A 23,606-nucleotide genomic window follows, 5' to 3' on the forward strand; every position below is an offset into this window, starting at 1 on the left:
GGGATTTACCCCAAAGATACAGACGCAGTGAAACCCCGGGACACCTGCACCCCGATGTTTATAGCAGCAATGGCCACAATAGCCAAACTGTGGAAGGAGCCTCGGTGTCCATCGACAGATGAATGGATAAAGAAGATGTGGTTTATGTATACAATGGAATATTACTCAGCTATTAGAAATGACAAATACCCACCATTTGCTTCAACATGGATGGAACTGGAGGGTATTATGCTGAGTGAAGTAAGTCAATCGGAGAAGGACAAACATTATATGTTTTCATCCATTTGGGGAATATAAATAATAGTGAAAGGGAATATAAGGGAAGGGAGAAGGAATGTGTGGGAAATATCAGAAAGGGAAACAGAACGTAAAGACTGCTAACTCTGGGAAACGAACTAGGGGTGGTAGAAGGGGAGAAGGGCGGGGGGTGGGTGTGAATGGGTGACGGGCACTGGGGGTTATTCTGTATGTTGGTAAATTGAACACCAATAAAAAATAAATTGAAAAAAAACAAATGAATTAAGAGAGTATTTGAAAGGACACTGAAACAGAATTCTGGTTGGGATACAGAAGTACAAATTCTCCATACAAAAAAAATAAATAAAGGAAGGAAGACCAAGTGTAATACGACATATAGAAAGAGTCTAATACTTTGGAAGGACAATACAGTACTTACTTGTGTTATGGCCTTAGCTCTCTGAGCCTCAGTTTACTTGTCTGTAAATAGGCATGATGCTATTTATTTCACTGGTTAACTTAAGGATTAAGTAAATACACCTATATATAGGTACATATACTCAAAGAATATCTGTTACAGTGCCTGATAATACGCAGTAAAAAACATTCAGTATCTGCTGAAGGAATAGATGAATAGTATGATTAGTAGTCTTACTTTTGAGGCAAATTTTCAGTTGTAACCACCAGCAACAATAATGGGAATGCCATTTTCAGTAAGACATAAAACTATTAGAACCCCTTCCAAGCCTTTGTGCAGACAGATGAGTAGCAGCCATTTAGTTTAATATGAAATTATTGTTAGAACTACCCTATAATTTGCCTCCTACAAATGTCCAGATGCCACTACATTGGGCCCAAGATCACCATGGTGGAACTGACTGTCTCATAGCAGATTGTTTTGTTTCTATTAGAGCTGACCCAAAGCCAGATGTTTGCATGGAGTCTACTGCTGGCCTTACACTTTCACCAGTTTTTAGTATGAAACTTGTCCCCAAATGATAGGCCAGAGGGCAATCAAAGCAGTTATCCTTGCTGAATTCTGTTTCCAGCTGTTCCACAAGATTATACTTCCTTCTTCGGGGAAAGTTTTCTGCCAACTTATCAGAACAGTGTCTTTCTGGCTAAGCACCATAGCATTTGTGTTGTAGACTTCAGGCAGTAGGCCAGTGCCCTTGCCTTGGATGCTGTTCAAATAAGAATCATCTCTTCTTTGAAGGATGGTTTGAAAATTGTTTTTTTTTTCTCCTTGAATATGTTTTGAGCTGGTGCTAATTCTACAAAGTGGACAGACAGCTAAAGCCTTTGAAGTTGCTAAATATACTTTGAGAGCAAAACATAATTTTTATAGGATGACTAAGGTTCAGTTTGTATTTCACCTAAGCTGCTGTCAATATTTGCAAAGCCAAATGTAAAAAGCAATAAAATATATCCAACCATGTGAGCAAAACTGAAGGTCTTGTAGTAGGAGTTGTAGAATTTTTAAAATATTTTTCTGCCATAGAATCTTTTTTGTATATTTTTTATTGGAGTTCAATTTGCCAACATATAATACCCAGTGCTCATCCCATCAAGTGCCCCCTTCAGTACCCATCACCCAGTCACCCCATCCCCTGGAGTTGTAGAATTTAACATAATAGAGTCCTATCCTAGACATGAGATGTAAAACTCTGGGCCTTGAGTTCTAGAAAGCTCCACTCTGATGCTGCTGTAGCCCCTGTTTTCTACCAGGTTAGGATTCCTTAGAGTCAAGAGGATATGCCCATACAAAGTCTGTGTCTCCCCTGTTTCATCATGCTCTGGGTACTAATGAACCAGGGAATTTCCTTCTGAATGTCCCTGAGCCACTTTCAGGACCATTAGAGGCCTCTGTGTGCACCTGCATCCCAAGAAATGGCAGCAGGCAAGGAGTGAGGACAGGGAAGAAAGCTAAAAGCTGGAGTGTACACAGGGTGCACTAAATCCCCTGGTGGTATGGGAAGAATGGGAAGATGGGTGCTTGGGGTGCGGAGAGAAAGAGAAATGACCAAAGGATTAGGCTACAGGCTGGGAATTAGAAACTGGCTGTCTGGTACCACCATGAGTCAAGACAAAACATCAAAGTATCAGAGAATTTCAAAATTTGATCTTCCAGGACCTGATAAAGGTATATTCATCAAGTAAGGAAGTAGAAAATATTTCATTTGGCAGTTTGCTAGCTTGCTTTAAAACTTTCGCATAAAAAAATAAAATAAAACTTTTGCATATTTGGACATATGGAATGTGGCCACCACTTGTACACTTGTCCTAGGTCCTATTTTTGTGAAAGGTCTATTGAAATTAGCTTTAAAAATTACAGGAATGTTACTGAGAGAATAATTGGATTAAGTTCTGTTAATTTCTTTAGCAAAACTAAGATTACAGCTAATAATCCACAATAAGAAATAATATGTTTTTGAGGTTCTTTTTATAAAGATTCTATTTATTTATTTATTTAATTTGAGAGAGAGAGAGAGAGAGAGAGAGAGAGAGCAGTAGGCAGAGGAGCAGAAGGGGAGGGACAAGCAGACTCTGTGTTGAGCAAGGAGCTCAATGCAAGGCTCAATCTCACAACCCCAAGATCATGACCTGGACTGAAATGAAGAGTTGAACAATTAACTGAGCCACCCAGCACCCTTCTTTTGTTTTTAATGAAAAATTAAAAACTTTTACAAAAGTAGAAGTTAGAGTATAGGAGACTTTCATATGCCCAGTATACTGGTTAATTATAACTAAACCAAGGTCAATGAGGCTTCATCTTTTCTCCTGATCCTCCCTCACAATTATTGAAAGCAAAGCACATGCTTATGTTACTTCAGTTTTTATATTTAAAATGTGAAGTATTCTTTTAAAAATGCACCCATATATCTCTACACCTAAAAACATAAACTATATCAAATGTTCAGAAAGTATACAAATCTTTCAACCAATCTCAGATTTCCCAGTATTTCCTTTGTTTTCTTTTTACTATTTCTTTAAATCATGATCCAAATAAAATCCCTGTGATGTCTCTTAATCTATGCTTTCCTCACATCTTTTTTTTTTTGCAGTTTGTTGACAGAAAAAAAAAAAAAAGGTTGTTTTTCCTGCAAAATTTCCCATAGTTTGGATTTTGCCCAACCTATTCTCATGATGTCTTCCAAAACTGGTTATTAGATTTACAGGTTGATTAGAATCAAGGTCAATTTTTGGCAGATGTTTTCATAGATTGTGTTGGGTATCTCTATCAGACACATAATAGAAACTATCTGAGATGTTAGCAGCCAATGATGATTGCTGCCTAGATCCATTATTTCATGCAGAGTTGCAAAATAAATTCTAATCATATCATTATTTTTTTATTAGCTGAAATATCCTATTTAAAGAAACTTCCCCTTGCCCCCCCAACTCAAAACTGATTTAGTTACAGTTCTTAGAAGAGAGACAGCATAAATGCTTAATCCTTTTCTGTTATTTATCAATTTTGAAAATAATGAGTTGGTTCCTTAGAATCCTCCAAAAGTTGTGTTGGGGTTGTTTTATACCATGATTGTGAAAGCATTTCAACATACCTGATCCATTTCAATACACTGCAGTCATTATTGATGCACAAATGGAGACAATTTTGACTGATGGAAGCCTTTTCAAATTGGATCATGGGTCCTTTTAACAATTGTCTCGGGATAACAACATCAACACTATATACAAAATATGGTTATGAAAAATAATTTTTTGTTTTTTTCCATATAACTGAATTTATTTTTTTCCATTTTTATTTTTATTTGACAAATAACATCGTATTAGTTTTAGGTGTACAACATACTGTGTTTTTTTGTTTTTGGTTGTGTTTGTGTGTCATTAATACATGTTATTATGATAATATAAACTTCTATGTCTGGAAGTCACTTAGAATGATTTTGTATATGTGTGTGTGGTTTTGTGGCCAACTAAATTTGCAGTTAGATGTATTTGTTTTGTTGTGCTTTCATTTTTTAGGAAATTTTAAATTAGATGTTCTATTATAATTATATTAAATATTCATATATTTCTAAAGTAAAATTCTTAAAGTTTATTCAGAGTAATCTAGCTTCTATTCTTGTTCCATTTTCTGTTCTATCTGTAGCTAACTATTTTTATTTTTTTTTATTTTTTTTTATTTTTTTTTTTAATTTTTATTTATTTACTTATGATAGTCACAGAGAGAGAGAGAGAGGCAGAGACACAGGCAGAGGGAGAAGCAGGCTCCATGCATCGGGAGCCTGATATGGGATTCGATCCCGGGTCTCCAGGATCATGCCCTGGGCCAAAGGCAGGCGCCAAACCGCTGCACCACCCAGGGATCCCTGTTTTTAATGTTTTACTTCGTCCTTCTAAATACATCTCTTTCCATGTATTTTACACATGCATATCCACACATGTACACAAATCCCACTCACTTCCTTCTTGGATAAATTATAGCATAACGAACACCTACTTTTCTCTACCTCATACATTTTTCTCTTCCTTCTAACTTGATAATTACATTTATATGAAAATAGAAAAATATGGATTGAATATTGAAAATGAAGAGGAAATCTAGATGAGTATTTTGGAGAAGTGATACAGTGGAAAGGATGGTGAACTCCATAAATCATCCTATTTTCATCCACCATTCATATCAAATTTAACTAAAGATCAGTTTTTCAAATTGTTAAAGGTTCAAGCAATTAAATCAAGCAATTCTGGGAAAGGACACACTGATATATGAATTTAATTATTATAAAGTTTTATAAGTTTCAGTGAGTGGACTTGAAAACATTATGCCTAAAACAACATTTTGTGTCTTATACTAAATGACAGAGAAGCTTGTTAGTCATTTAGAACATATCCCAAGCAATAAATAAACAGACAAAAGATTTTCAACGACATTGGAAAAAAATTTCAGAAAGTAGTACATATTCAAAACACTGACTGTATTTACTTACTTTCTACAAACACAAAGACTGAAGTCAATACTGACTCTGAGAATTCTAACATTTATTAATTTTTGTAGTATACAATAGGAAGAGAATATATGTCAAGGGACAAACAAAACTGAATTGAATCCTGGTTCAGCTGTTCAGTGGCTGTGTGACCTTTCGCAAATCATTTAACTTCATTGGGCTTTATTTCTCTTATCTATAAAATATGGATGCTAATGCTTCCTCATGGAATTGTAAGCGATGAGATTATATGTTTTAGGGATCCCTGGGTGGCGCAGCGGTTTGGCGCCTGCCTTTGGCCCAGGGCGCGATCCTGGAGACCCGGGATCGAATCCCACGTCGGGCTCCCAGTGCATGGAGCCTGCTTCTCCTTCTGCCTATGTCTCTGCCTCTCTCTCTCTCTCTCTGTGACTATCATAAATAAATAAAAATTAAAAAAAAAAGATTATATGTTTTAAGCACCCCAAAAACCCCCAAGGGTACAAGGTCAATACCCAGTAAACATTAGCTCATTTTCTCTTTTGTGGATAACAAACAGATTAATGGCTAACAGCCAGGCTACCGAAGTTCAAATCACAGCTATTATATATTCAAGCTGTATGGCAATGGGCAAATTATTTAACCCACATAGGCCTCAATTTTGTCATCTGTAAAAGAGAGATCATAGAATCATCTTCCATGGAGGGTGGCTTTAAGAATTAAATTCCATGTAGTATTATACTTTCTCCGTGAGAAAGGGACATTTTTCCATTTTGTTTCACTGCTATATCCCCAGTACCAAGAATAGTACCTAATACCTGGTAAGTTCTTTTTATTTATTTATTTTAAAGATTTTATTTATTTACTTATGAGAGACCCACAGAGAGAGAGGCAGAGACATAGGGAGAGGGAGAAGCAGGCTCCCAAGAGGGAGCTTGATGTGGGACTGGATCCCGGGACCCCAGGATCATGACCTGAGCCAAAGGCAGATGCTCAACCACTGAGCCACCCAGATGCCCCCGGTAAGTTCTCTTTAAATGTTAACAAAAGAATAAATGAGTTCAGCATATGTATCTCATATATCTTATGCTTAAAGGGTCCTCATAGATATTTCAAGTGGGCAGCTTTGTTGCATTTCACATCTAACAGTTCTCTCCTTGTGCATTTAGACTTTATCCTTCTCCTCCCCAGATTTTATTAAATGATGGATGTTCTCACTGTCATTGCAACCCCCAAGGTCCTGGCCTTTCCTGAACTGGGCTTTACATGCATTGAGGCGGTAACTACAGCCTTACTACTCTACTACTCAATTCTTTACTCAAGAGACGCTGCTTAGAAAGTCTGGGTCTTCAGAATCTTGAAGCCACTCAAATCTATTACAAAGACCTGTAGGGTATTTCCTGATAACATAGTGTGTGCTTTGGTGATTGTTTCTGAAAAGGCAATAGACTTGTAAGCGTTATGTGTGTCGTGCATATTGGAAGTATACTAAATATATTACTACTTCACCGGGGACTCTCTTGACAATAATGTGAATTGCTGAGGGAATAGAAATCAATTCTTGGAGTGTTTTCTGACATCAAAGGTGACCGCTGGGCTTCAGGAAAAAGGTTCAAAGTAAGATTGACTTGTGTGATTGAGATATTCAGAAGATCAACTTGCAAAGGTAGGCCTGCCATTCTCTCACTACCCAAGGTGCAAGGGGATGATGAAGGCCTAAATTCAAACAGCTGGTGCAGATAAGGGCCTTAACGTGACTGTTAGCAGCTTCTGAAACCCATCACGAATACTCATACCTTTAGACCGATCTTTGTGCTCTATTCTCTTAACCTAAAATGCCCTTCCTTCAGTTCTGTATTAAATCCTCCTCACCTACACATGCTTCAGTAGTCATCTCAAATAAATCCCTTTCTGGCTCGCAGTTTTTCTTAGGTCATTTTTTTTTTCTCCCTTTCTTGCAGCAAAGATTTGATTTCTTCTAACAGTTTTTTTTTTTTTTTTTTCCCCCAAGTGCAACTCTTTCTTTACCATAATCACCTTAGGGACAGGAGGAATGACTTACTTATTTTGTGTCCCTCCACCTTACTGTCAAACTAATTTTGCCATTTTTAAAAAATTGTCATACTTTGGTCTTAGTGGTTCCTAAAAACTTACTCATTATGCAACAATGCTATCTGAGTGGAAAATTTTAAAACTGAATAAAAATAAAACGATTTAGGAATCTGAGAATTATTTAGGTAAATAGGATATATAAGAATAGCCAAAAGTTATCCACAGCAGAGTTTCAATAAGTGGTACCTTGGGGCAGCAACATGGCCACTCGGAAATATTTATTATTTCAACATTTACTGAGTACCTACTATATATCAGGCAAGAGCAATAAAAAGTTTAATGTCTACTGGGGGAATATATCATATTGAGGTCCAAAACCACCAGCAAGAAAAACATATACTATGTATTTATAGTCTGAATAATAATTAAGGGAGGAAAGTGGAATGTTTTTAAAAACATCAGCAAGAATGTGAATCTGGAACTGGGTTTTATTAGCTAAATACATACTGTCCAAGTCCATAGCAAAGGGAAAATCTGGGTCATCTCAGCTAAATTCAATGACTACACAGTTCAAGTAATAAATATAATTGTATTTCTGTAGTAGTCTAGATGTCTGGAAGTACCAATTTAATCACGAGTCCAGCTGGTTTGATAATACAGCGCAAAAATATACTAAGAAAGTAGAGACCATAAAAGGCATGGCACTAAAGAGAGACAACTACTGAAACTTCCTTTTGAATTCTGAAATGGGAAAAGAGAGGCCACCAATTTCTCCTTTAAATGTAATATAATTTCACTTATCACTTTGGCCCAAATTTCTTGAGTGCAATCTCAGCCAAGTGATGATCAGTTTTAAGAAACACTGTCGATGTCAGAATGTCTAAACTTATGATCAAGGCTGAAATCTGATCAAATACAATTGCTTCTAATATCATTTGAATTTTCACTTTTTATCACTGATCATAAACTACAAAACGAATTCATGAGAGAACAGACAGGATTTGACCAGACACCAGAAGTCCTGGGGTCCAGATTGGGATCCACCAGTCCATGTGACCATGAACAAGTGGCTTTGTTTTTTTGTAAGGTTCAATAGTGATATTTATTAAAATTATGATATCACAATATACTTCGTTTGCCATGCCAAAGGTTAGAGTGAAAACTGAATGACATAATGTAAGGAACAGTTTGGGAGACATCATAAAATAAAATAAGTAGGGAACCCTGGGTGGCTCAGTGGTTTAGCACCTGCCTTTGGCCCAGAGCGTGATACTGGAGACCTGAGATTGAGTCCCACATCGGGCTCCCTGCACAGAGCCTGCTTCTCTCAGTGTCTGTGTCTCTGTCTCTGTCTCTCTCTCTGAATAAATAAATAAAATCTTTTAAAAATAAATAAATGAAGTATAAAACATCATTTCTGTGACCATGATGTTAATAATAATAAAAATGCTTATTATGAAATATAACAACTTGAAATGTTATAGAGACTAAACATGGCAAAAGAAACTCATCTTTGAGTTCCGTGAAAACATATCCTGTCAATTGCAGCTAACTCCAAATGACAGGTGAAAACCTTTGGTCAGCAGAAATGTGCAAAGAATTCTAAAATACAATTTAATGAAAATCACAACACATTTCTTTTGTCAGGAGCCCATAGCTTGGGCACAGCTAATTCCCTGCTTTATTCTTGGGAACATTCCTAAAAGCTCAAGGCTGTTCGTTAACAGCAGATGTAGACATTTATAAATAAGAATCATCTTAACTGAATACTTTTTCACAATTACACAAAGGATCCTAAAGAACAGGTCCAAATATTTACGACTAGCATTCAGAGAACACACTCTGTGGGGATACCATTCATTACAGGCACTGCCTATGGACCAAAAAGGTAATCAGAAAATTATCCTCACTCCTCAGACTTCTGCATTGCATTTGTCCCATATGCTACCATAGAAGCATTCAAAGAAATGTTATCTCAGGGTCATAAAACACTCTCTGAAAGTAAACTTTACCCTATGGGAAGTAAACTTTTAATGCACCAAATTCCATTTAGTGCCCTGCAGTCAGGAATTCTGCAAAGAATATTCTGAAAAAGGCAACTCATATTTTATAGGTGAGTACTCTATCATAGAAGCCCAGGAATGGGAAATTGGGTGTTCATCCTCCCAGGCCATCATGGTTTATAACTCTAAGAATGATGACTATTATCAAAATTTTAAAAGATTCACAGGAACGGCCATTCTACAACCTCTCTTGGAAGCAAATTTCTATCATAAACACACTATCTTTAAAATTCTTCCATGTTTAACCTAAGTCTTTCATAGTACAACGCTGGCTGCACCTTTCTGTTCCAGTGAAGATATTCATTCATTCATTCATTCATTCACTCATTCATTCATTCTTCAAGCAGCAAATACTTATTGGATATATACTATGGCAAACATTACTGTTTGTCATGCAAGAAATGTATGGGGGTGTCAGAAAAGTTCTCCACCCTTTAGGCAACAATAACCTTGATCTCTTTATTTAGATTATTGTTAAGAACAATGTTTGGAAACAGATGCTAATTTGCAGAAAATGTGGAGAACAGAAAAACATATTAAACTGTCCCAAGAATAGCAAACAAAAATTTTAAACTGAGAAACTGTAGTCCAAATGCTCTAGGTTCTTCAATAGATATTTGAAAGAAAAGCAAGTGATAGAAGGTAATCTATTTGTCAAAAAAAAAAAAAACTAAAATATATAATCAGTTTTATAACAAACAGCCAAGGCTAAACTTCAGTGTCTGGAGATGCACAATAAGTGGTAACATTATTAAAAACACAGAGGTTATTGCTATAAAGGCAGGATATTATTGGGGGAAGTGAAGGTTGAGATTGGGAAGAGACCCCCAGGGTCATTCTGGGTGCCTTGCGGAATTCTTTCTTGACTTGATATTGGTTACAAGAGTGTTCATTCCCTTAGAAAAATAATTCATTAAGGGTGCCTGGGTGGCTCAGTAGGTTAAGTGTCTGCCTTCAGTTCAGATCATGATCTCAGGGTCCTGGGATCAAGTCCCACATGGGGCTCCCTGCTCAATGAGGAGTCTGCTTCTCCCTCTACCCCCTCTACTGCCCTGCTTATGATTTCTCTCTTTCACGTGCTCTCTCATAAATTAATTAATTAATTTGGGGAAAAAAGAGTAATTCATTAAGCTAGTTATTTTTGTGTGTGGTTTTCTATATCTATGTTTTGTTTTTCAAGAAGCATTTGCTAACATGGAGTAACTCCTATACATCGATAGTGAGAATGCCAAATTGCACAGCAAATTTCAAAGTAGAAAAAGTTTGGCAGTTTCTTATAAAGTTGAATGTACACTTTCTACAAAACTCTCTAATCTCATTCCTCGTTATCTGCCCAAGAGAAATGAAAACACTGAAACTAGAGCATGAAAGTTCCAAGTTTATAGCAACTTTATACTCACCCCTAACTGGAAGAAACCCACAAATAGCTGAATGGATAAACAAATAGATGCTTTTACACAATGGGATATTACTGACCAATAAAAGGGAATGAACTATTGCCACATGTAACAGCAAAGATGTATGTCAAAAGACACATTGAGTGAAAGAAACCAGACACAGAAAGTGAACTACTTTCTAATTTCAATTATATGATTTTCTGGAAAAAGGAAAACTACAGGGAGAAAAATCAAATCAGCCATTGCCAGGGGCTTAGGATATGGAGTCTTAACGGAGAACAAAAGGAAATAAGGGAACTTTCCAGGCACAGGAAAATATCCTATATTTTGATTTGGTTACATGATGGTATATGCTTGTCAAAACTGATTAAACTGTACACTTAAAAAAATGGATTTTCTGCAGATCTGACCAGAAGAGTGTTTATTATTGAGAGTAAGAATGAATTTAGTTTCCAATTTTAAAATAAAATGGATTCTATATACTGTATGTAATTTTTTTTTAAAGAAAAATAAAGTATTGGGGTGGGGATAGGAACACAGTAAGAGTATAATGGGTAATTAAAAAAAATATTTAGAAGAGAAACTAAATCACTGTTTTTGTTTTGTTGGTTTTTTCTGTTGTTGTTTTACTGATGGCTATTTCTTCAGAGAGACTGTTTAAAACTGAAAACAATTTTGGATGTCATAAAGCTCTCTCTGTTCAGGCTTTTTCCCAAACCAGTTCAAATAAATCCTAAAGCAGACAACATCAGAGCCAAGAGTAATAATGATTATGTCCACTGCAGAGGATCGTAGCTTCCTTTTGCCAGTCAAGTTCCTTGGTATTCAATTTTAGCTGTCCTCTACAGAAATACCTCATCTGGGCTTGGCAGTTTTCTAATCTCAACTTCTCCAGAGTCAAGTAACCAAAATAGACATGGCAAGAGCCCAACCTCACAGAGCTTCACCGTGATCACGGTGAAGTGTGGAGAGCAAGATAGTTCCCTCCAAGTCCCTAACACAAAAGCCTGGTTGTTAGAACTTCAAGAAGGCATGGCTACAACAATATAATTATAGTTTCACTTAAGTAATGCGCTTCAGTTGAAATACACTGCCTTTTAAAAACCATAAGAACTATAAAACCATAAGCAATCCAACTTCTAGTTAGAACTGGAGCTAGAATCAGGTCCTAAGAAGCTCCATTTAATAGGATGGTGCTCTTTGAAATAAATTTGGAACTATACTCTGTGTTAAAACTGTTTTTTCTACCAGGGACAAATAGTGGCAATATAACTTCTATGTTTTTCTATTCAAAAACATATAACTTTGTTAAGAATTTATGGAAATTTTGACAATGTCATCATGTCTTATGCAGAAACAGAAATACAAAGGAATTAAGGAATGTTTAGCAGTTAAGTTAGCAGTTGCTTAGGGAGCTGAAAATGGCTTTTTTTTCCCTCTCTCTCTCTCCTCTTATAGTTGGTTTTAGCTTCCCTCTGCTTTGCTCAAGCAAGAGCTTATACACTACATCACTAAGATATAAACTTCTGACATCAAAACATGATCCATATTATGTGAACCAGGCATTTTAAAAGATGCTATTTAAAACCTTTTTTTTTCCATCTGTGTGATTTGAAGAAAATGTATCATTTAAGCAACGTTGCTTTTCCATTTTAAACTTCTAGTAGATTTTCTCAAAGGAGATGAGAGGCCTCCATTTTTACAAAAAGTCTCAGCTAAAATTATTGGTGATAGTGTGGAAATAGCAACTCCAAATCAATAGAAAATTATCCTCTATATTCATCAGGAGGAACGAGGCACTCAGGAGAGCCAGCCCCTGTGATAGGTTAAAGTTGACGAAGGTCTGAGATAGGAACAAATGTAGAAGAGGAGCACAAGAGCTCTGTGCTGTTGATTGTCCAAAGGTCAATCGACAGCTTTTCTCATCTAGTTATGTTTTATTCCTTCTAAAGATGTAGAGAAAATGTTCTTTTAATGTACCTGACAGACACAGAGGCAGAAGGGAATACGTGGGTAGAACATTTAAGGGCATATTATCCTCTTCAACACACACTTCTATGCCAGGTGCCTACAGCTTCCAAATGGGCAGCAGAAAATGAACTCTAGGCTTCCATAAAGTCTCTGAGAGCTGATAATGTGAACAGCAACCAGTGAACGAGTTAAGCAGTAAAACCATCTCCATTTACGTCTCCTTGAAGTTCAGAATGCAGCCGAATGCACTTAAGCTTAGCAATCAACTGAGATAGGAGAAATCCCCGTTACAGTAAGCAAAGAAATAGCTCCGAGGCAGCAGATAACTGTGTAGGGAGAGAAGGTCAAAATGGGTGCAGAGAAATTCTGGAGGTAGAGGGGGAAAAGCCTAGTCTTCATTTGGGTGATTTTTAACTATTCTTGTCTATTATGGGTGACAAAGCTTAATCGTTCCCTCTACTTAAATTAACACCGCATGGTATAAATACACACACAAACATATGTGCATGCACATGTGTACAAACACACAAACAGGGAACATTTCAAGGCTGCAGAGAAACACTAATTGATTCCTGATGATGCTTTGGGTGTGATATGGTTCACTATCAGTATCGTTTATAAAATACATCTTCCTGGTGGTGAGACTACCAGGTTGATTCTGATTTACTTTTATTCTTTTTTATTAGATTTTATTTATTTATTCATGAAAGACACACAGAGAGGGGCAGAGCGAGAAGCAGGCTCCCCACGGGGAGCTTGATGCAAAACTCGATCCTGGGACCCCAGGATCATACCATGAGCCAAAGGCAGATGCTCAACCATGGAGCCACCCACACATCCTGATGCAGGTTGATTCTAATTTTTTTTTTTTTTTTTTTAGGTTGATTCTAATTTAAAGCTTCAAACATACTGTAGCACAAAGCTGTCATCTGATAAACGTGTATTGCTAGTAGCATATAGCTAATTTGTGCTAATTTCATCTGGCTTAATTCATGCCTTTGCATGACAACATACCATTAAAAATATGAAGTCTGTCCTGAATTTGAACAAAATGTCGCTTTACTTACAGCTAAGCTATAAATATAGTTTTTTTTCATATATGTACATTAGTCTTCTCTTTCTAGAGTCTCCATGTTTTGAGGACACATACTGTATTCTATCTTCCAGTACACACAATAAAATGTTTGATTAATAAGAGCAGCAGAGGGATCCCTGGGTGGCGCAGCGGTTTAGCGCCTGCCTTTGGCCCGGGGCGTGATCCTGGAGACCCGGGATCGAGTCCCACGTCGGGCTCCCGGTGCATGGAGCCTGCTTCTCCCTCTGCCTATGTCTCTGCTTCTCTCTCTCTGTGTGTGACTATCATAAATAAATTAAAAAAAAAAAATAAGAGCAGCAGCTTTCAGCAATAACCTACACATTGACTGGATTGTTTCAAAAGGAATCAACTCAAATACAGGTGCAAATCCTGCGTGGTTTGCATTAAATCAGTAGTCTGTATTGCTTATTTCTTCACAATCTGGTCCTTCCTAATCATTGTTATTCTACGTCAACAGAGCTCCCCCGGTTGGAAATCATGTTCCTGATGTGCTTGTCTAGGTGAATCTAACTGATGCACAAACACCTCATTCACTCAAGGTAATGACACTGGGGGTTCCAACACTAATCTTTACATAGACGGGCAGGTATGATGTGAGCCACACTCACATCATTAACCTTGGCTGGCTGACATGCACAGTTCAAATGAACAGTTACAGAATTACAGAAGCGTGCAACACAAAGTTAATCCCACATAAAATATGCCCAGCTACGTATACCACTCAGATGACAGGTTAAACAATCACTATGACATCTGGAAAGCATCTTCAATTTGTATCACCAAATATCAAGACAAAGAAGCCCTAATGATACCATTACCTGCCACTCAGTACTAGCCTATTGAAATGTTCCTTCATGTATGGGGAAGATTTCATTTGGAAGTATCTTTTCTTCTCTATATATTTATATGAAAGGTTGTAAATGGTCTGATTCAAGCTTGTTATGGCTGCCTGAATTACTCTCAGTGCAGGTAATTTCTGATTTATGAGCTTAGAGCTGATTATGTAATCTCTGGTCACATCTTTATCTCTCTTTTTTCTTTTATTGCCCAAATTTTGGACCGCTGCTGATCATTACACCCTAATCAGAGGTCAAGAGGGAAGAGGGGATTATAAATGAAGGTTTGGTAGTGACATAAAAGAGAACTACTCTTTCAAACGTTTTTATAGATTTTTATCACCTAAGTGATCCCATTACTCATTACCACAGATAATCACAATGTTCAGGTTTGGCTGGTGCCTTTAAGCCACCAGGCGTATCACCTCACTGTAACTGCATAAAATCAAGCTTTGGACTAAGCCATGCAGCATTGATTCTGACACCTGAACTCTACTTTGCATGTACATCTAATTGTCCTTGCTTCTAACTTCGTTATCTACTTTCCCCTCCAATGCCTCACCTCAACCCTGAATCTCAGACTCCAGAATCTCCTTCACTACCAGTTAGATGCCCCTGTGGCAAAAACACCATCAACTATACTGGGCAAATACTTCTGGGCAGCTCTGCCTCAGCATCTCATGCCTCTTCACTCCAGGTTAATAAAACAAGTATCAGAAAGATGCAGCACGTGTCTATCCAGAGATTCCCGTGAACTTGCTGTAGGGTGCCTGACTTGACAACCATGAGTACTAGAGTTCTATTTACTCATTATCATTTAGACATGAAACCACCATTCTTATTTCATGTACTGTGACATTCAGAAATCCCTTAACTTTGTAGACACGAGTGACATTGCAGAAGTAGCAATACTTCTATGAATTTTTCCTAATCTGCACCATTTTGGACAATTGTCTGTTATATCCTCCAATGCTATCTCTGAAGGGGCCGATGGATGTGTTCTAACATGGGTCTGTTACCAGAGACAATGTTTCTCTCCCTGAGGAGTAGTAGCCTTTGTCTAGGAAATAACAATTACATATGATCTAGTCTGCCAGAAATCTTAGAGCTAAATCAAATGCTCACTCTCAGAAAACATGGCAAGCCATGTAAGTACTATTACTTGTCATACCACCCTTTTGGGGGCTCTTATTTCCTATTTTTATGTTATTAGTCCTATTGTGAAGTTACTTTTTATTGTAAGCAACTTCACATCCTTTGAAAAGATGGGATTCTGGCACTAATTTTCAAAATTAAACTCATCCTATAAGCAATACTCAAAGGAAGTTTACATCTCAGAGTCATATACAAAATGAACTCGACTCGTAGAAAAGGAAAAAAATTATGAATATAAAGGTTTTAAATTCAACACAACTATTTGGATTATGGAAATTATTTATGTGAGCAATTAGATGTGGACCATGTCCAAGGGTAATATGCTATATACATGTCCTATAATATGGAGAATTTTACAAAGACTTAAATTATAGTAACAGGATTGTTTAAATAAACATTACCAGAAGCATCGTACAAACCAAAGTTTAAAATGTAAAAGGCCATCAAACATGGTGTAGTGGGCCTACTTAAATTATTGGGTAATTATCTTTTTAAAAAAGTTTTTATTTAAATTCCAATTAGTTACCATATAGTGCAATATGAGTTTCAGGTGGACAATACAGTGATTCCACACTTCCATACATGACCCTGTGCTCATCACAAGTGTACTTCTTAATCCCCATCATCTATTTCACCCACCCCCTCACCCACCTTCCCTCTGGTAACCATCAGTTTGTTCTCTATAGTTAAGGGTCTGTTTCTTGGTTTGTCCTTTTTTTCCCCTTTGCTCATTTGTTTTCTTTTTTCTTTAAATTTTACTTAGTTAACATACAGTGTAATATTCGCCTCTGGAGTAGAATTCAGTGATTCATCACTTACATACAACACCCAGTGCTCATCACAAAAAAGTGCTCTCCTTAATCCCCATCAGCCATCTAGCCTACCCCCCCCCACCTCCTTCCCTTAACCCTCAGTTTGTTCTGTATCATTAAGAGTCTCTTACGGTTTATTTCCTTCTTTCCCTTTGTGTAATTATCTGTGATATATGCTTTTCCTTACTCCTTTGCTGATTTACATTAGTTGTCTGGCTATAACTGGACTCGAACTCCTTAGTTCCAATGAAGATTTACATAGAGAAACTGATTACAGCAGGAGGAAATGCAGTATGTAAAAACCAACCACTATTTGTTCTACATATAATTATCTTCTCTTTCAGGCTAGGATGTAGCCCTGGCTCTTGTGCAACTCAGACCCATATGGGTATCATCTGATTTATAGCAGATGACCTGGCATCATATAAAAATAATTTACTGTGCCATGTGTCTCACGCCCTGTAAATCAATAGCTTGAATACAGAGACATCTCAATTAGATAGTGCGAGGTAGGGCCGTCTACCTCCTCCTTTCCTGTATCATTAAAATGGCAAACATTACAAAGCAGTGCTTATTTTAGAGCTGCTTCAAAAGTTGGAGGGGGGATATCTATTATTTCCAGTTGGGAGACAAAAAGTGAGAGTTGCCATCAAACAAATGAAAAATTAAACACAAGTTTGTATAAGTAATAGCCTGAGAGGGGTGGGACATGCATTTGTTTAAGTATTGATTGGTACACTTCTTTAGCACCTGTGTATTATCATGGGCTCAGAGAGCGGAAAAGGGCATTAAATTATGACTCTGAATGCAGAGGGGTCATCCATCCTTTCCAACCTGTATCTCCAAGAAGCTTCTAAACCAAAGTCACAGCATTATGGTATTAGTCACAATGAGATAAATCACTGGAGGCTCAACTTCGGTTTCTCCCTGTGACACATCCAAAACTTAAGCTATCATTAGAAAAGCTTCATAATGAGGAAGCCATCACTGATCATATCCAAATCCTAATGGTAAACTAAAGACAAGACCTACATAGATTGATCAGGAAAATTTTAGGGCAACTTCTCAAACTTGATTCAGCCTGGGATCTCATGAAGGAAAAAAAAAAAAATGAATTTCCTGATTTTGCAAATGGCGAAGTGAAATACAGAAATGAAAGTAAACTGTCCTTCACAGAGTTCCCGTATCTGGTCCCAGGACTGGAAGAGCGCAGGTTTGTGTTTTTTCCATGGAACTGAATAGATTTTATTTTTTTTTTTTTTTTTTTTTTTAAATTTTTTTTAATTTTATTTATTTATGATAGTCACATAGAGAGAGAGAGAGGCAGAGACATAGGCAGAGGGAGAAGCAGGCTCCATGCACCGGGAGCCTGACGTGGGATTCGATCCGGGGTCTCCAGGATCGCGCCCTGGGCCAAAGGCAGGCGCCAAACCGCTGCGCCACCCAGGGATCCCCTGAATAGATTTTAAATAACAGATTAAACCTTCACCTAGCCCCATAGTAACCGTAACTGGAAGCTGAAATATTCTGACTGTGTGGGAATTAAACCTAAAAGCTACTTTTCAGAATGTTCCTTTCAAATTCAAGTTAGGTCTTTTTAAAGGAAAGAAATGAATTGATTTTGATTTTTTTAAACTATTGGTAAATGTTTCCTTTAAGTATGAGTAAGAGCTTACTGAATGATTGGATTCACATTCTCTATCTTCCTTAAAATAGAATTATGATGACCGGAAAAATTTCATCCTCCTGGCTGGCATTTCACAGGATATTCCTATAGGTCACACAGCTACCACATCTTACTGGAAAATCCCTTGGAAAGCCATCAAGGGAAAAAAGACAACCGGATCCAATAAAGCCAAGACTATACTATGTGAGGTGCAAATAGCAAGTTTCAACAAATTGGCCCAAATGCCGTATGATGGCATGGACAGAGGACAAGGTCTAAGGTGTTGGTAAATTAGCTCCTCAATTCAACAAAAGCATTCATAAAGGAAATTCAACCACATGGGCTCTTGGTGCAGGAAGAGATACCCCTCCCGGAACAAGAGGTTCAGTTCAGAACATACCTGGAGAACTGTTGCTGGAGGCCACGCATCTGAATTCTGTTGCGCTCAGACTCCAGTGTCACCTCCTGCAACCGCTTCTCACTCTGAAGACGTAAGTGTCTCTCCTCTTCCAATTCATGCATCAGCTTCTCATGCTATAAAAGGCACAAAAAGGATGACTTTTAAGGAGGTGTTTCTTAATTACTCTAAGAAAAAATAATTAGTAATAGCTGTCAGTTACTAAGTGCTAACTTGGACTTTATATATAAATTAACTTCATCCTCATTACAACCCCATGAAGTAGGTCCTATTACTAACCTCCTATTATAGACAAGAAAACGAAGGATCAGAGGCATCTGAGTAATTTGTCATAAAAACCAAAAGGTAACAGTTTTCAATCCTGGCTGATGTGTCTCTAGTACTCGAATAATTTTCACTAAACCAGGTGGCTTCTTGTGCAGATATGAAGATCTATGACCCAATAATACTATCAAATGTATTACAATTTGAGAAATGATGAGTAAGATCATTAGTCCCTGGTTCAGAATTATTTCATCTCTTCAATCTCTAGTATATATTTTTAAAGGAACAAAAGTGATTTGTGTACAAAGACCCATAATTTCAGCTTAATTAGGCTGTGGAGCTGACAAGAATAAGGTTAAATAATTTGTTTTTATTTGTCCAGTTAGGTTTTTACAGATATAAATAGGCTAAACCACCAACTTTCTTTATTATCCCAGAAAACTAGCTCATTCATAAACGGGAATCAGTGTTTCAAAGAAGGACTGGATGACCCAGAATAGATGGTTCCACAAAAACTCACTTCCAGAACCAGTCAAGAGCATGCAAACTCAAATCCCCCTGATATTAACTCATTCATGCCAATGTCTTTTTGGTTTTGTTTTAGTTTTGTTGCTCTACTGCTTTTCTTTTTAAGCATGTCATGCTATTATGGTTATGGTTGCTACTAATGTGAGCACTTTGCATGCAGAATAGATATTCTGCAATAAAAACCAAAGAACAACTCAGTGCCTGACTAAGAATGGCTCACATTCTTACAGGGAAAGAAGGGAAGCAAAGGCTGCAGGCTGCATGATGCCTCTGAACCATGCATTATACAGAATAAAATGCTATCTACTGCATAGGGTGTATTCACCAGAAGTGATAGGAAAGGTGGATTTTCTCCACCTCTAACTCATGGGGGAAAGTTCTCCTGAGGTTCAGGAAGGAAACAATAAACCATAATTTGGAAATAAACCAAGATCTTCTAATATATATATATTTACACACACACACATATGTGTGTGTGTGTGTGTGTGTGTATATATATATATATATATATATATATATATATATTCTCCTGCCTGTACACCTGTGACCATGCTCTTCCTCCTACTTAACAAGCTCTTTGAAGTCTATTTAAAGCCTAGGGACAGGACACCTGGGTGGCTCAGTGGTTGAGCACCTGCCCTTGGATCAGGTCATGATCCTGGGGTCCTGGGATCAAGTCCCACATCGGGCTCCCTGCAGGGAGCCTGCTTCTCCCTCTGCTTATGTCTCTGTCTCTCATGAATAAGTAAATAAAATCTTAAAAAAAAAAAAAACTAGGGACACTGCCAGGCTTGGCTTTGAGCAACCTCTCTAGAACTTCCCCATATCACTTCATTGTTCTCTCCCTTCCTTGATTTCCACAGCTGCTAGGCACTTTGCCACCCTGCATGCTTTTACTTACTTTCGTCTATTATTATTTTCATGTGCATTTATTGTGTTTTTCCACCTACATAAACATCTGTTTGAGATTAGGACTATGACTAACATTATATATATATTTTGTTATTTATCATACTGGAAATATATTTGCTTATTGATTCTGGAGCTGGCCTTTAGCTAAGTCAAGCCAAACTCTTTAGTAGTTTATTTTTAACCCCCATAAAATCAGTTACTTCTATCAGATTCAGAAAAAGTAAAATCAAAATCAAATCTTTATTCTGTAATGTCCAGCAGCTTTGGAAAAGAAGAAAAACATGGTTTTGTAGGGAGAAACATACTAAATCAAATTTTTGTAGAAATAGAGTGGCAAAAATTTTATTACATATATTTTATATTATTATTAATTTCATTTTAAATTATCTGTTTCATTATTTATAGTTTATTACATATATTTTACCACAATAAGAAGATAAAAATAAAATTTCTGTTATTACACATAATCAACACTCCTCTCTATATAAACTCATTGGACTAGAAGGAACATCATAAGTCACCTTTATTATAGAATTTGGAAGACTGTGCTTTGATTCCCAAAACAAGAAAACAAATGGTACATGTTAAATAGTTAAAAAGCACATTCTATGAAAAAGGTGACATTTTGCATCCCTTTTTCTTTCACAAGTGAAGAATGTCACATAGATTTGCTCACTGTCATACTGAAGAATCCTCAAAATCTAATAAAGGAGCATATTTTCCATATGAATAAACTTTTCTGTTCAATTTTTTAATGCTTTCCAAATACAAATAAAATGATACCCTCACAATCAGAGAAAGTTCTAGGGAATTCAAAGAGTAATGAGGCAAAAGTTGTTTACTAAAATATATTCCGTTTAAATTGTGTGTATTTCAATTAAACCATCAAAGCTTGACAATAAGCCATATTTACTTTCCAAACAAAAGGGAAATAATTTTCTTTTACTCAGATTATAAAACATGGATAAAAGTAACAAAAGAAGGTATCAATGGATTGGCCAGATTTTTTTTTTAATTATTTTATTGGTAATAGCTGTATCCTCGATATAAACTGATTTGTCCCCCAAGTAATTTTTATTTTATCCCACAGGTTTGCTCTCTACCTTTTATAGCATGGAGAGTGAAAGGGATTGAGAAATGCAGAACAGTTGAGTGTTATTTATAAGATGCTGCTCAGTACTAAGGAGTAGTAAGTAAAAAACAATGTGAAATCTGGGTTGCAGATCTGATGAGGTCAAATTTCTATGACATCTCTCTTTCCATTGAATCCCTGGCTGGGCTGGCTTTAAGAAGCCCTCTTTAAAAAATTATGAGTGTTTTTCTAAACTCATTGGGGACCACAGTTGTATTTCTCCCAGTGTCTTTAAGTGAGTTCACCTCTTCCCCTTCTTCTCATTGGCTTCTCCTACCAGTGTACCCAAACTGCTTCAACAGGAATACAAACACTGGCTCCTGGGCTGAGTCCACATGATGTGAGGCACGTCTTTATAGGACACTTCACCACACTACAGCACCCCTTCCTTTTAGAGTCATGGGCTTTACTTTCATTCAAAAGGCAAGTGTATGCAGTTTTCTCAACAAAAGCTGACTCTGTGTGGGTGAACTTCAACCCTGTGTTCTTCCACAATTGATGTCTCTACCTCTGAAATAAGTTCTATGAGAAAAATCTAGAGTTAGAGACCAATTCACAATTTAGAGAATGTTTCCACCTTCATTACTTCATCTAGCCCTCAGGATAGCTTGGCAAAGTCGATTGTTACCAACCTCATTTAAAGATAAATGAAATAGTATAAAGACAGGGAAGATGCTTGCTCAGGGTTCCACTGCTAGAAATGACAGCTCTAGGAGCAAAACCAAGTTTTTCTAACCCCAAGTCCCACCCCCAAACCCTACCTTTTTTTTTTTTTCTTGTTAGGCTAGTCAGTTCTCCTGTGTGTGTGTGTGTATACATGCCACATCTTCTTCCATCCATCCTGGAAATGTAGATTGTTTCTATATCTTGGCTATTGTAAGTAATGCCACAATAAACAGGAGTGCACACATATTTTTTTCATTCATTCATTTATTCATTCATTCATTCATTCATCCATTCATTTATTGATTTAGTATTGATTGAGTTCGATTTGCCAACATATAACACCCAGTGCTCATCCCGTCAAGTGTCCCCCTCAGTGCCCATCAACCAGTAATCCCATATCTCTACCCACCTCCCCTTTCACTACCCCTTGTTTGTTTCCCAGAGTTAGGAGTCTCTCATGTTTGTCACCCTCTCTGATATCTCCCACTCATTTTCTCTCCTTTCCCCTATAATCCCTTTCACTATTTCTTATATTCCCCATATGAGTGAAATCATATCATTATCCTTCTCTGATTGACTTACTTCACTCAGCATAATACACTCCAGTTCTATCCACATCGAAGCAAATGGTGGGTATTTGTCATTTCTAATGGCTGAGTAATATTCCATTGTGTACATAGACCACATCTTCTTTATCCATTCATCTGTCGATGGACACCAAGGCTCCTTCCACTTTGGCTATTGTGGACATTGCTGCTAGAAACATTGGGGATGCAGGTGTCCTGCTGTTTCACTGCATCTGTATCTTTGGGGTAAATCCCCAGCAGTGCAATTGCTGGGTTGTAGGGCAGATCTATTTTTGACTCTTTGAGGAACCTCCACATAGTTTTCCAGAGTGGCTGCACCAGTTCACATTCCCACCAACAGTGCAAACAGTTCCTCTTTCTCCACATCCTCTACAACATTTGTTGTTTCCTGCTTGTTAATTTTCCCTATTCTCACTGGTCTGAGGTGGTATCTCATTGTGGTTTTGATTTGTATTTCCCTGATGGCAGGGATGCGGAGCACTTTCTCATGTGCTTGTTGGCCATGTCTATGTCTTCTCTGGTGAAATTTCTGTTCGTGTCTTTTGCCCATTTCGTGATTGGATGGTTTGTTTCTTTGCTATGGAGTTTAATACGCTTTTTAAATATTTTGAATACAAGCCCTTTCTCTGACAGGTCATTTGCAAATATCTTCTCCCATTCTGTAGGTTGTCTTTTAGTTTGCTGACATTTTCCTTTGCTGTGCAGAAGCATTTTATCTTGATAAAGTCCGAATAGTCCATTTTTGCTTTTGTTTCCCTTGCCTTCATAGATGTATCTTGCAAGAAGTTGCTGCGGCCAAGTTCAAAAAAGGGTGCTACCTGTGTTCTCTAGGATTTCGATGGAATTTTGTCACACATTTAGATCTTTCATCCTTTTTGAG

General features: G+C 37.2%; 1 protein-coding gene across 12 annotated transcripts in view; it reads right to left on the reverse strand.

Moving 5' to 3' along the window:
• The window catches only part of NCKAP5 (NCK associated protein 5), a 964,576-nt gene that overhangs the window by 426,937 nt on the left and 514,033 nt on the right, over positions 1-23,606 (reverse strand). For all 12 annotated transcript variants that reach the window (XM_077861464.1, XM_077861463.1, XM_077861465.1 and 9 more), the window contains one exon: positions 18,620-18,753. In XM_077861464.1, coding sequence (XP_077717590.1) covers positions 18,620-18,753 — 134 coding nt within the window. The remainder of the gene's footprint in view (positions 1-18,619; positions 18,754-23,606) is intronic.

The sequence above is a fragment of the Canis aureus genome, chromosome 20 (genome assembly GCF_053574225.1).
Source record: "Canis aureus isolate CA01 chromosome 20, VMU_Caureus_v.1.0, whole genome shotgun sequence".
In the NCBI taxonomy this organism is placed as follows: Eukaryota; Metazoa; Chordata; class Mammalia; order Carnivora; family Canidae; genus Canis; species Canis aureus.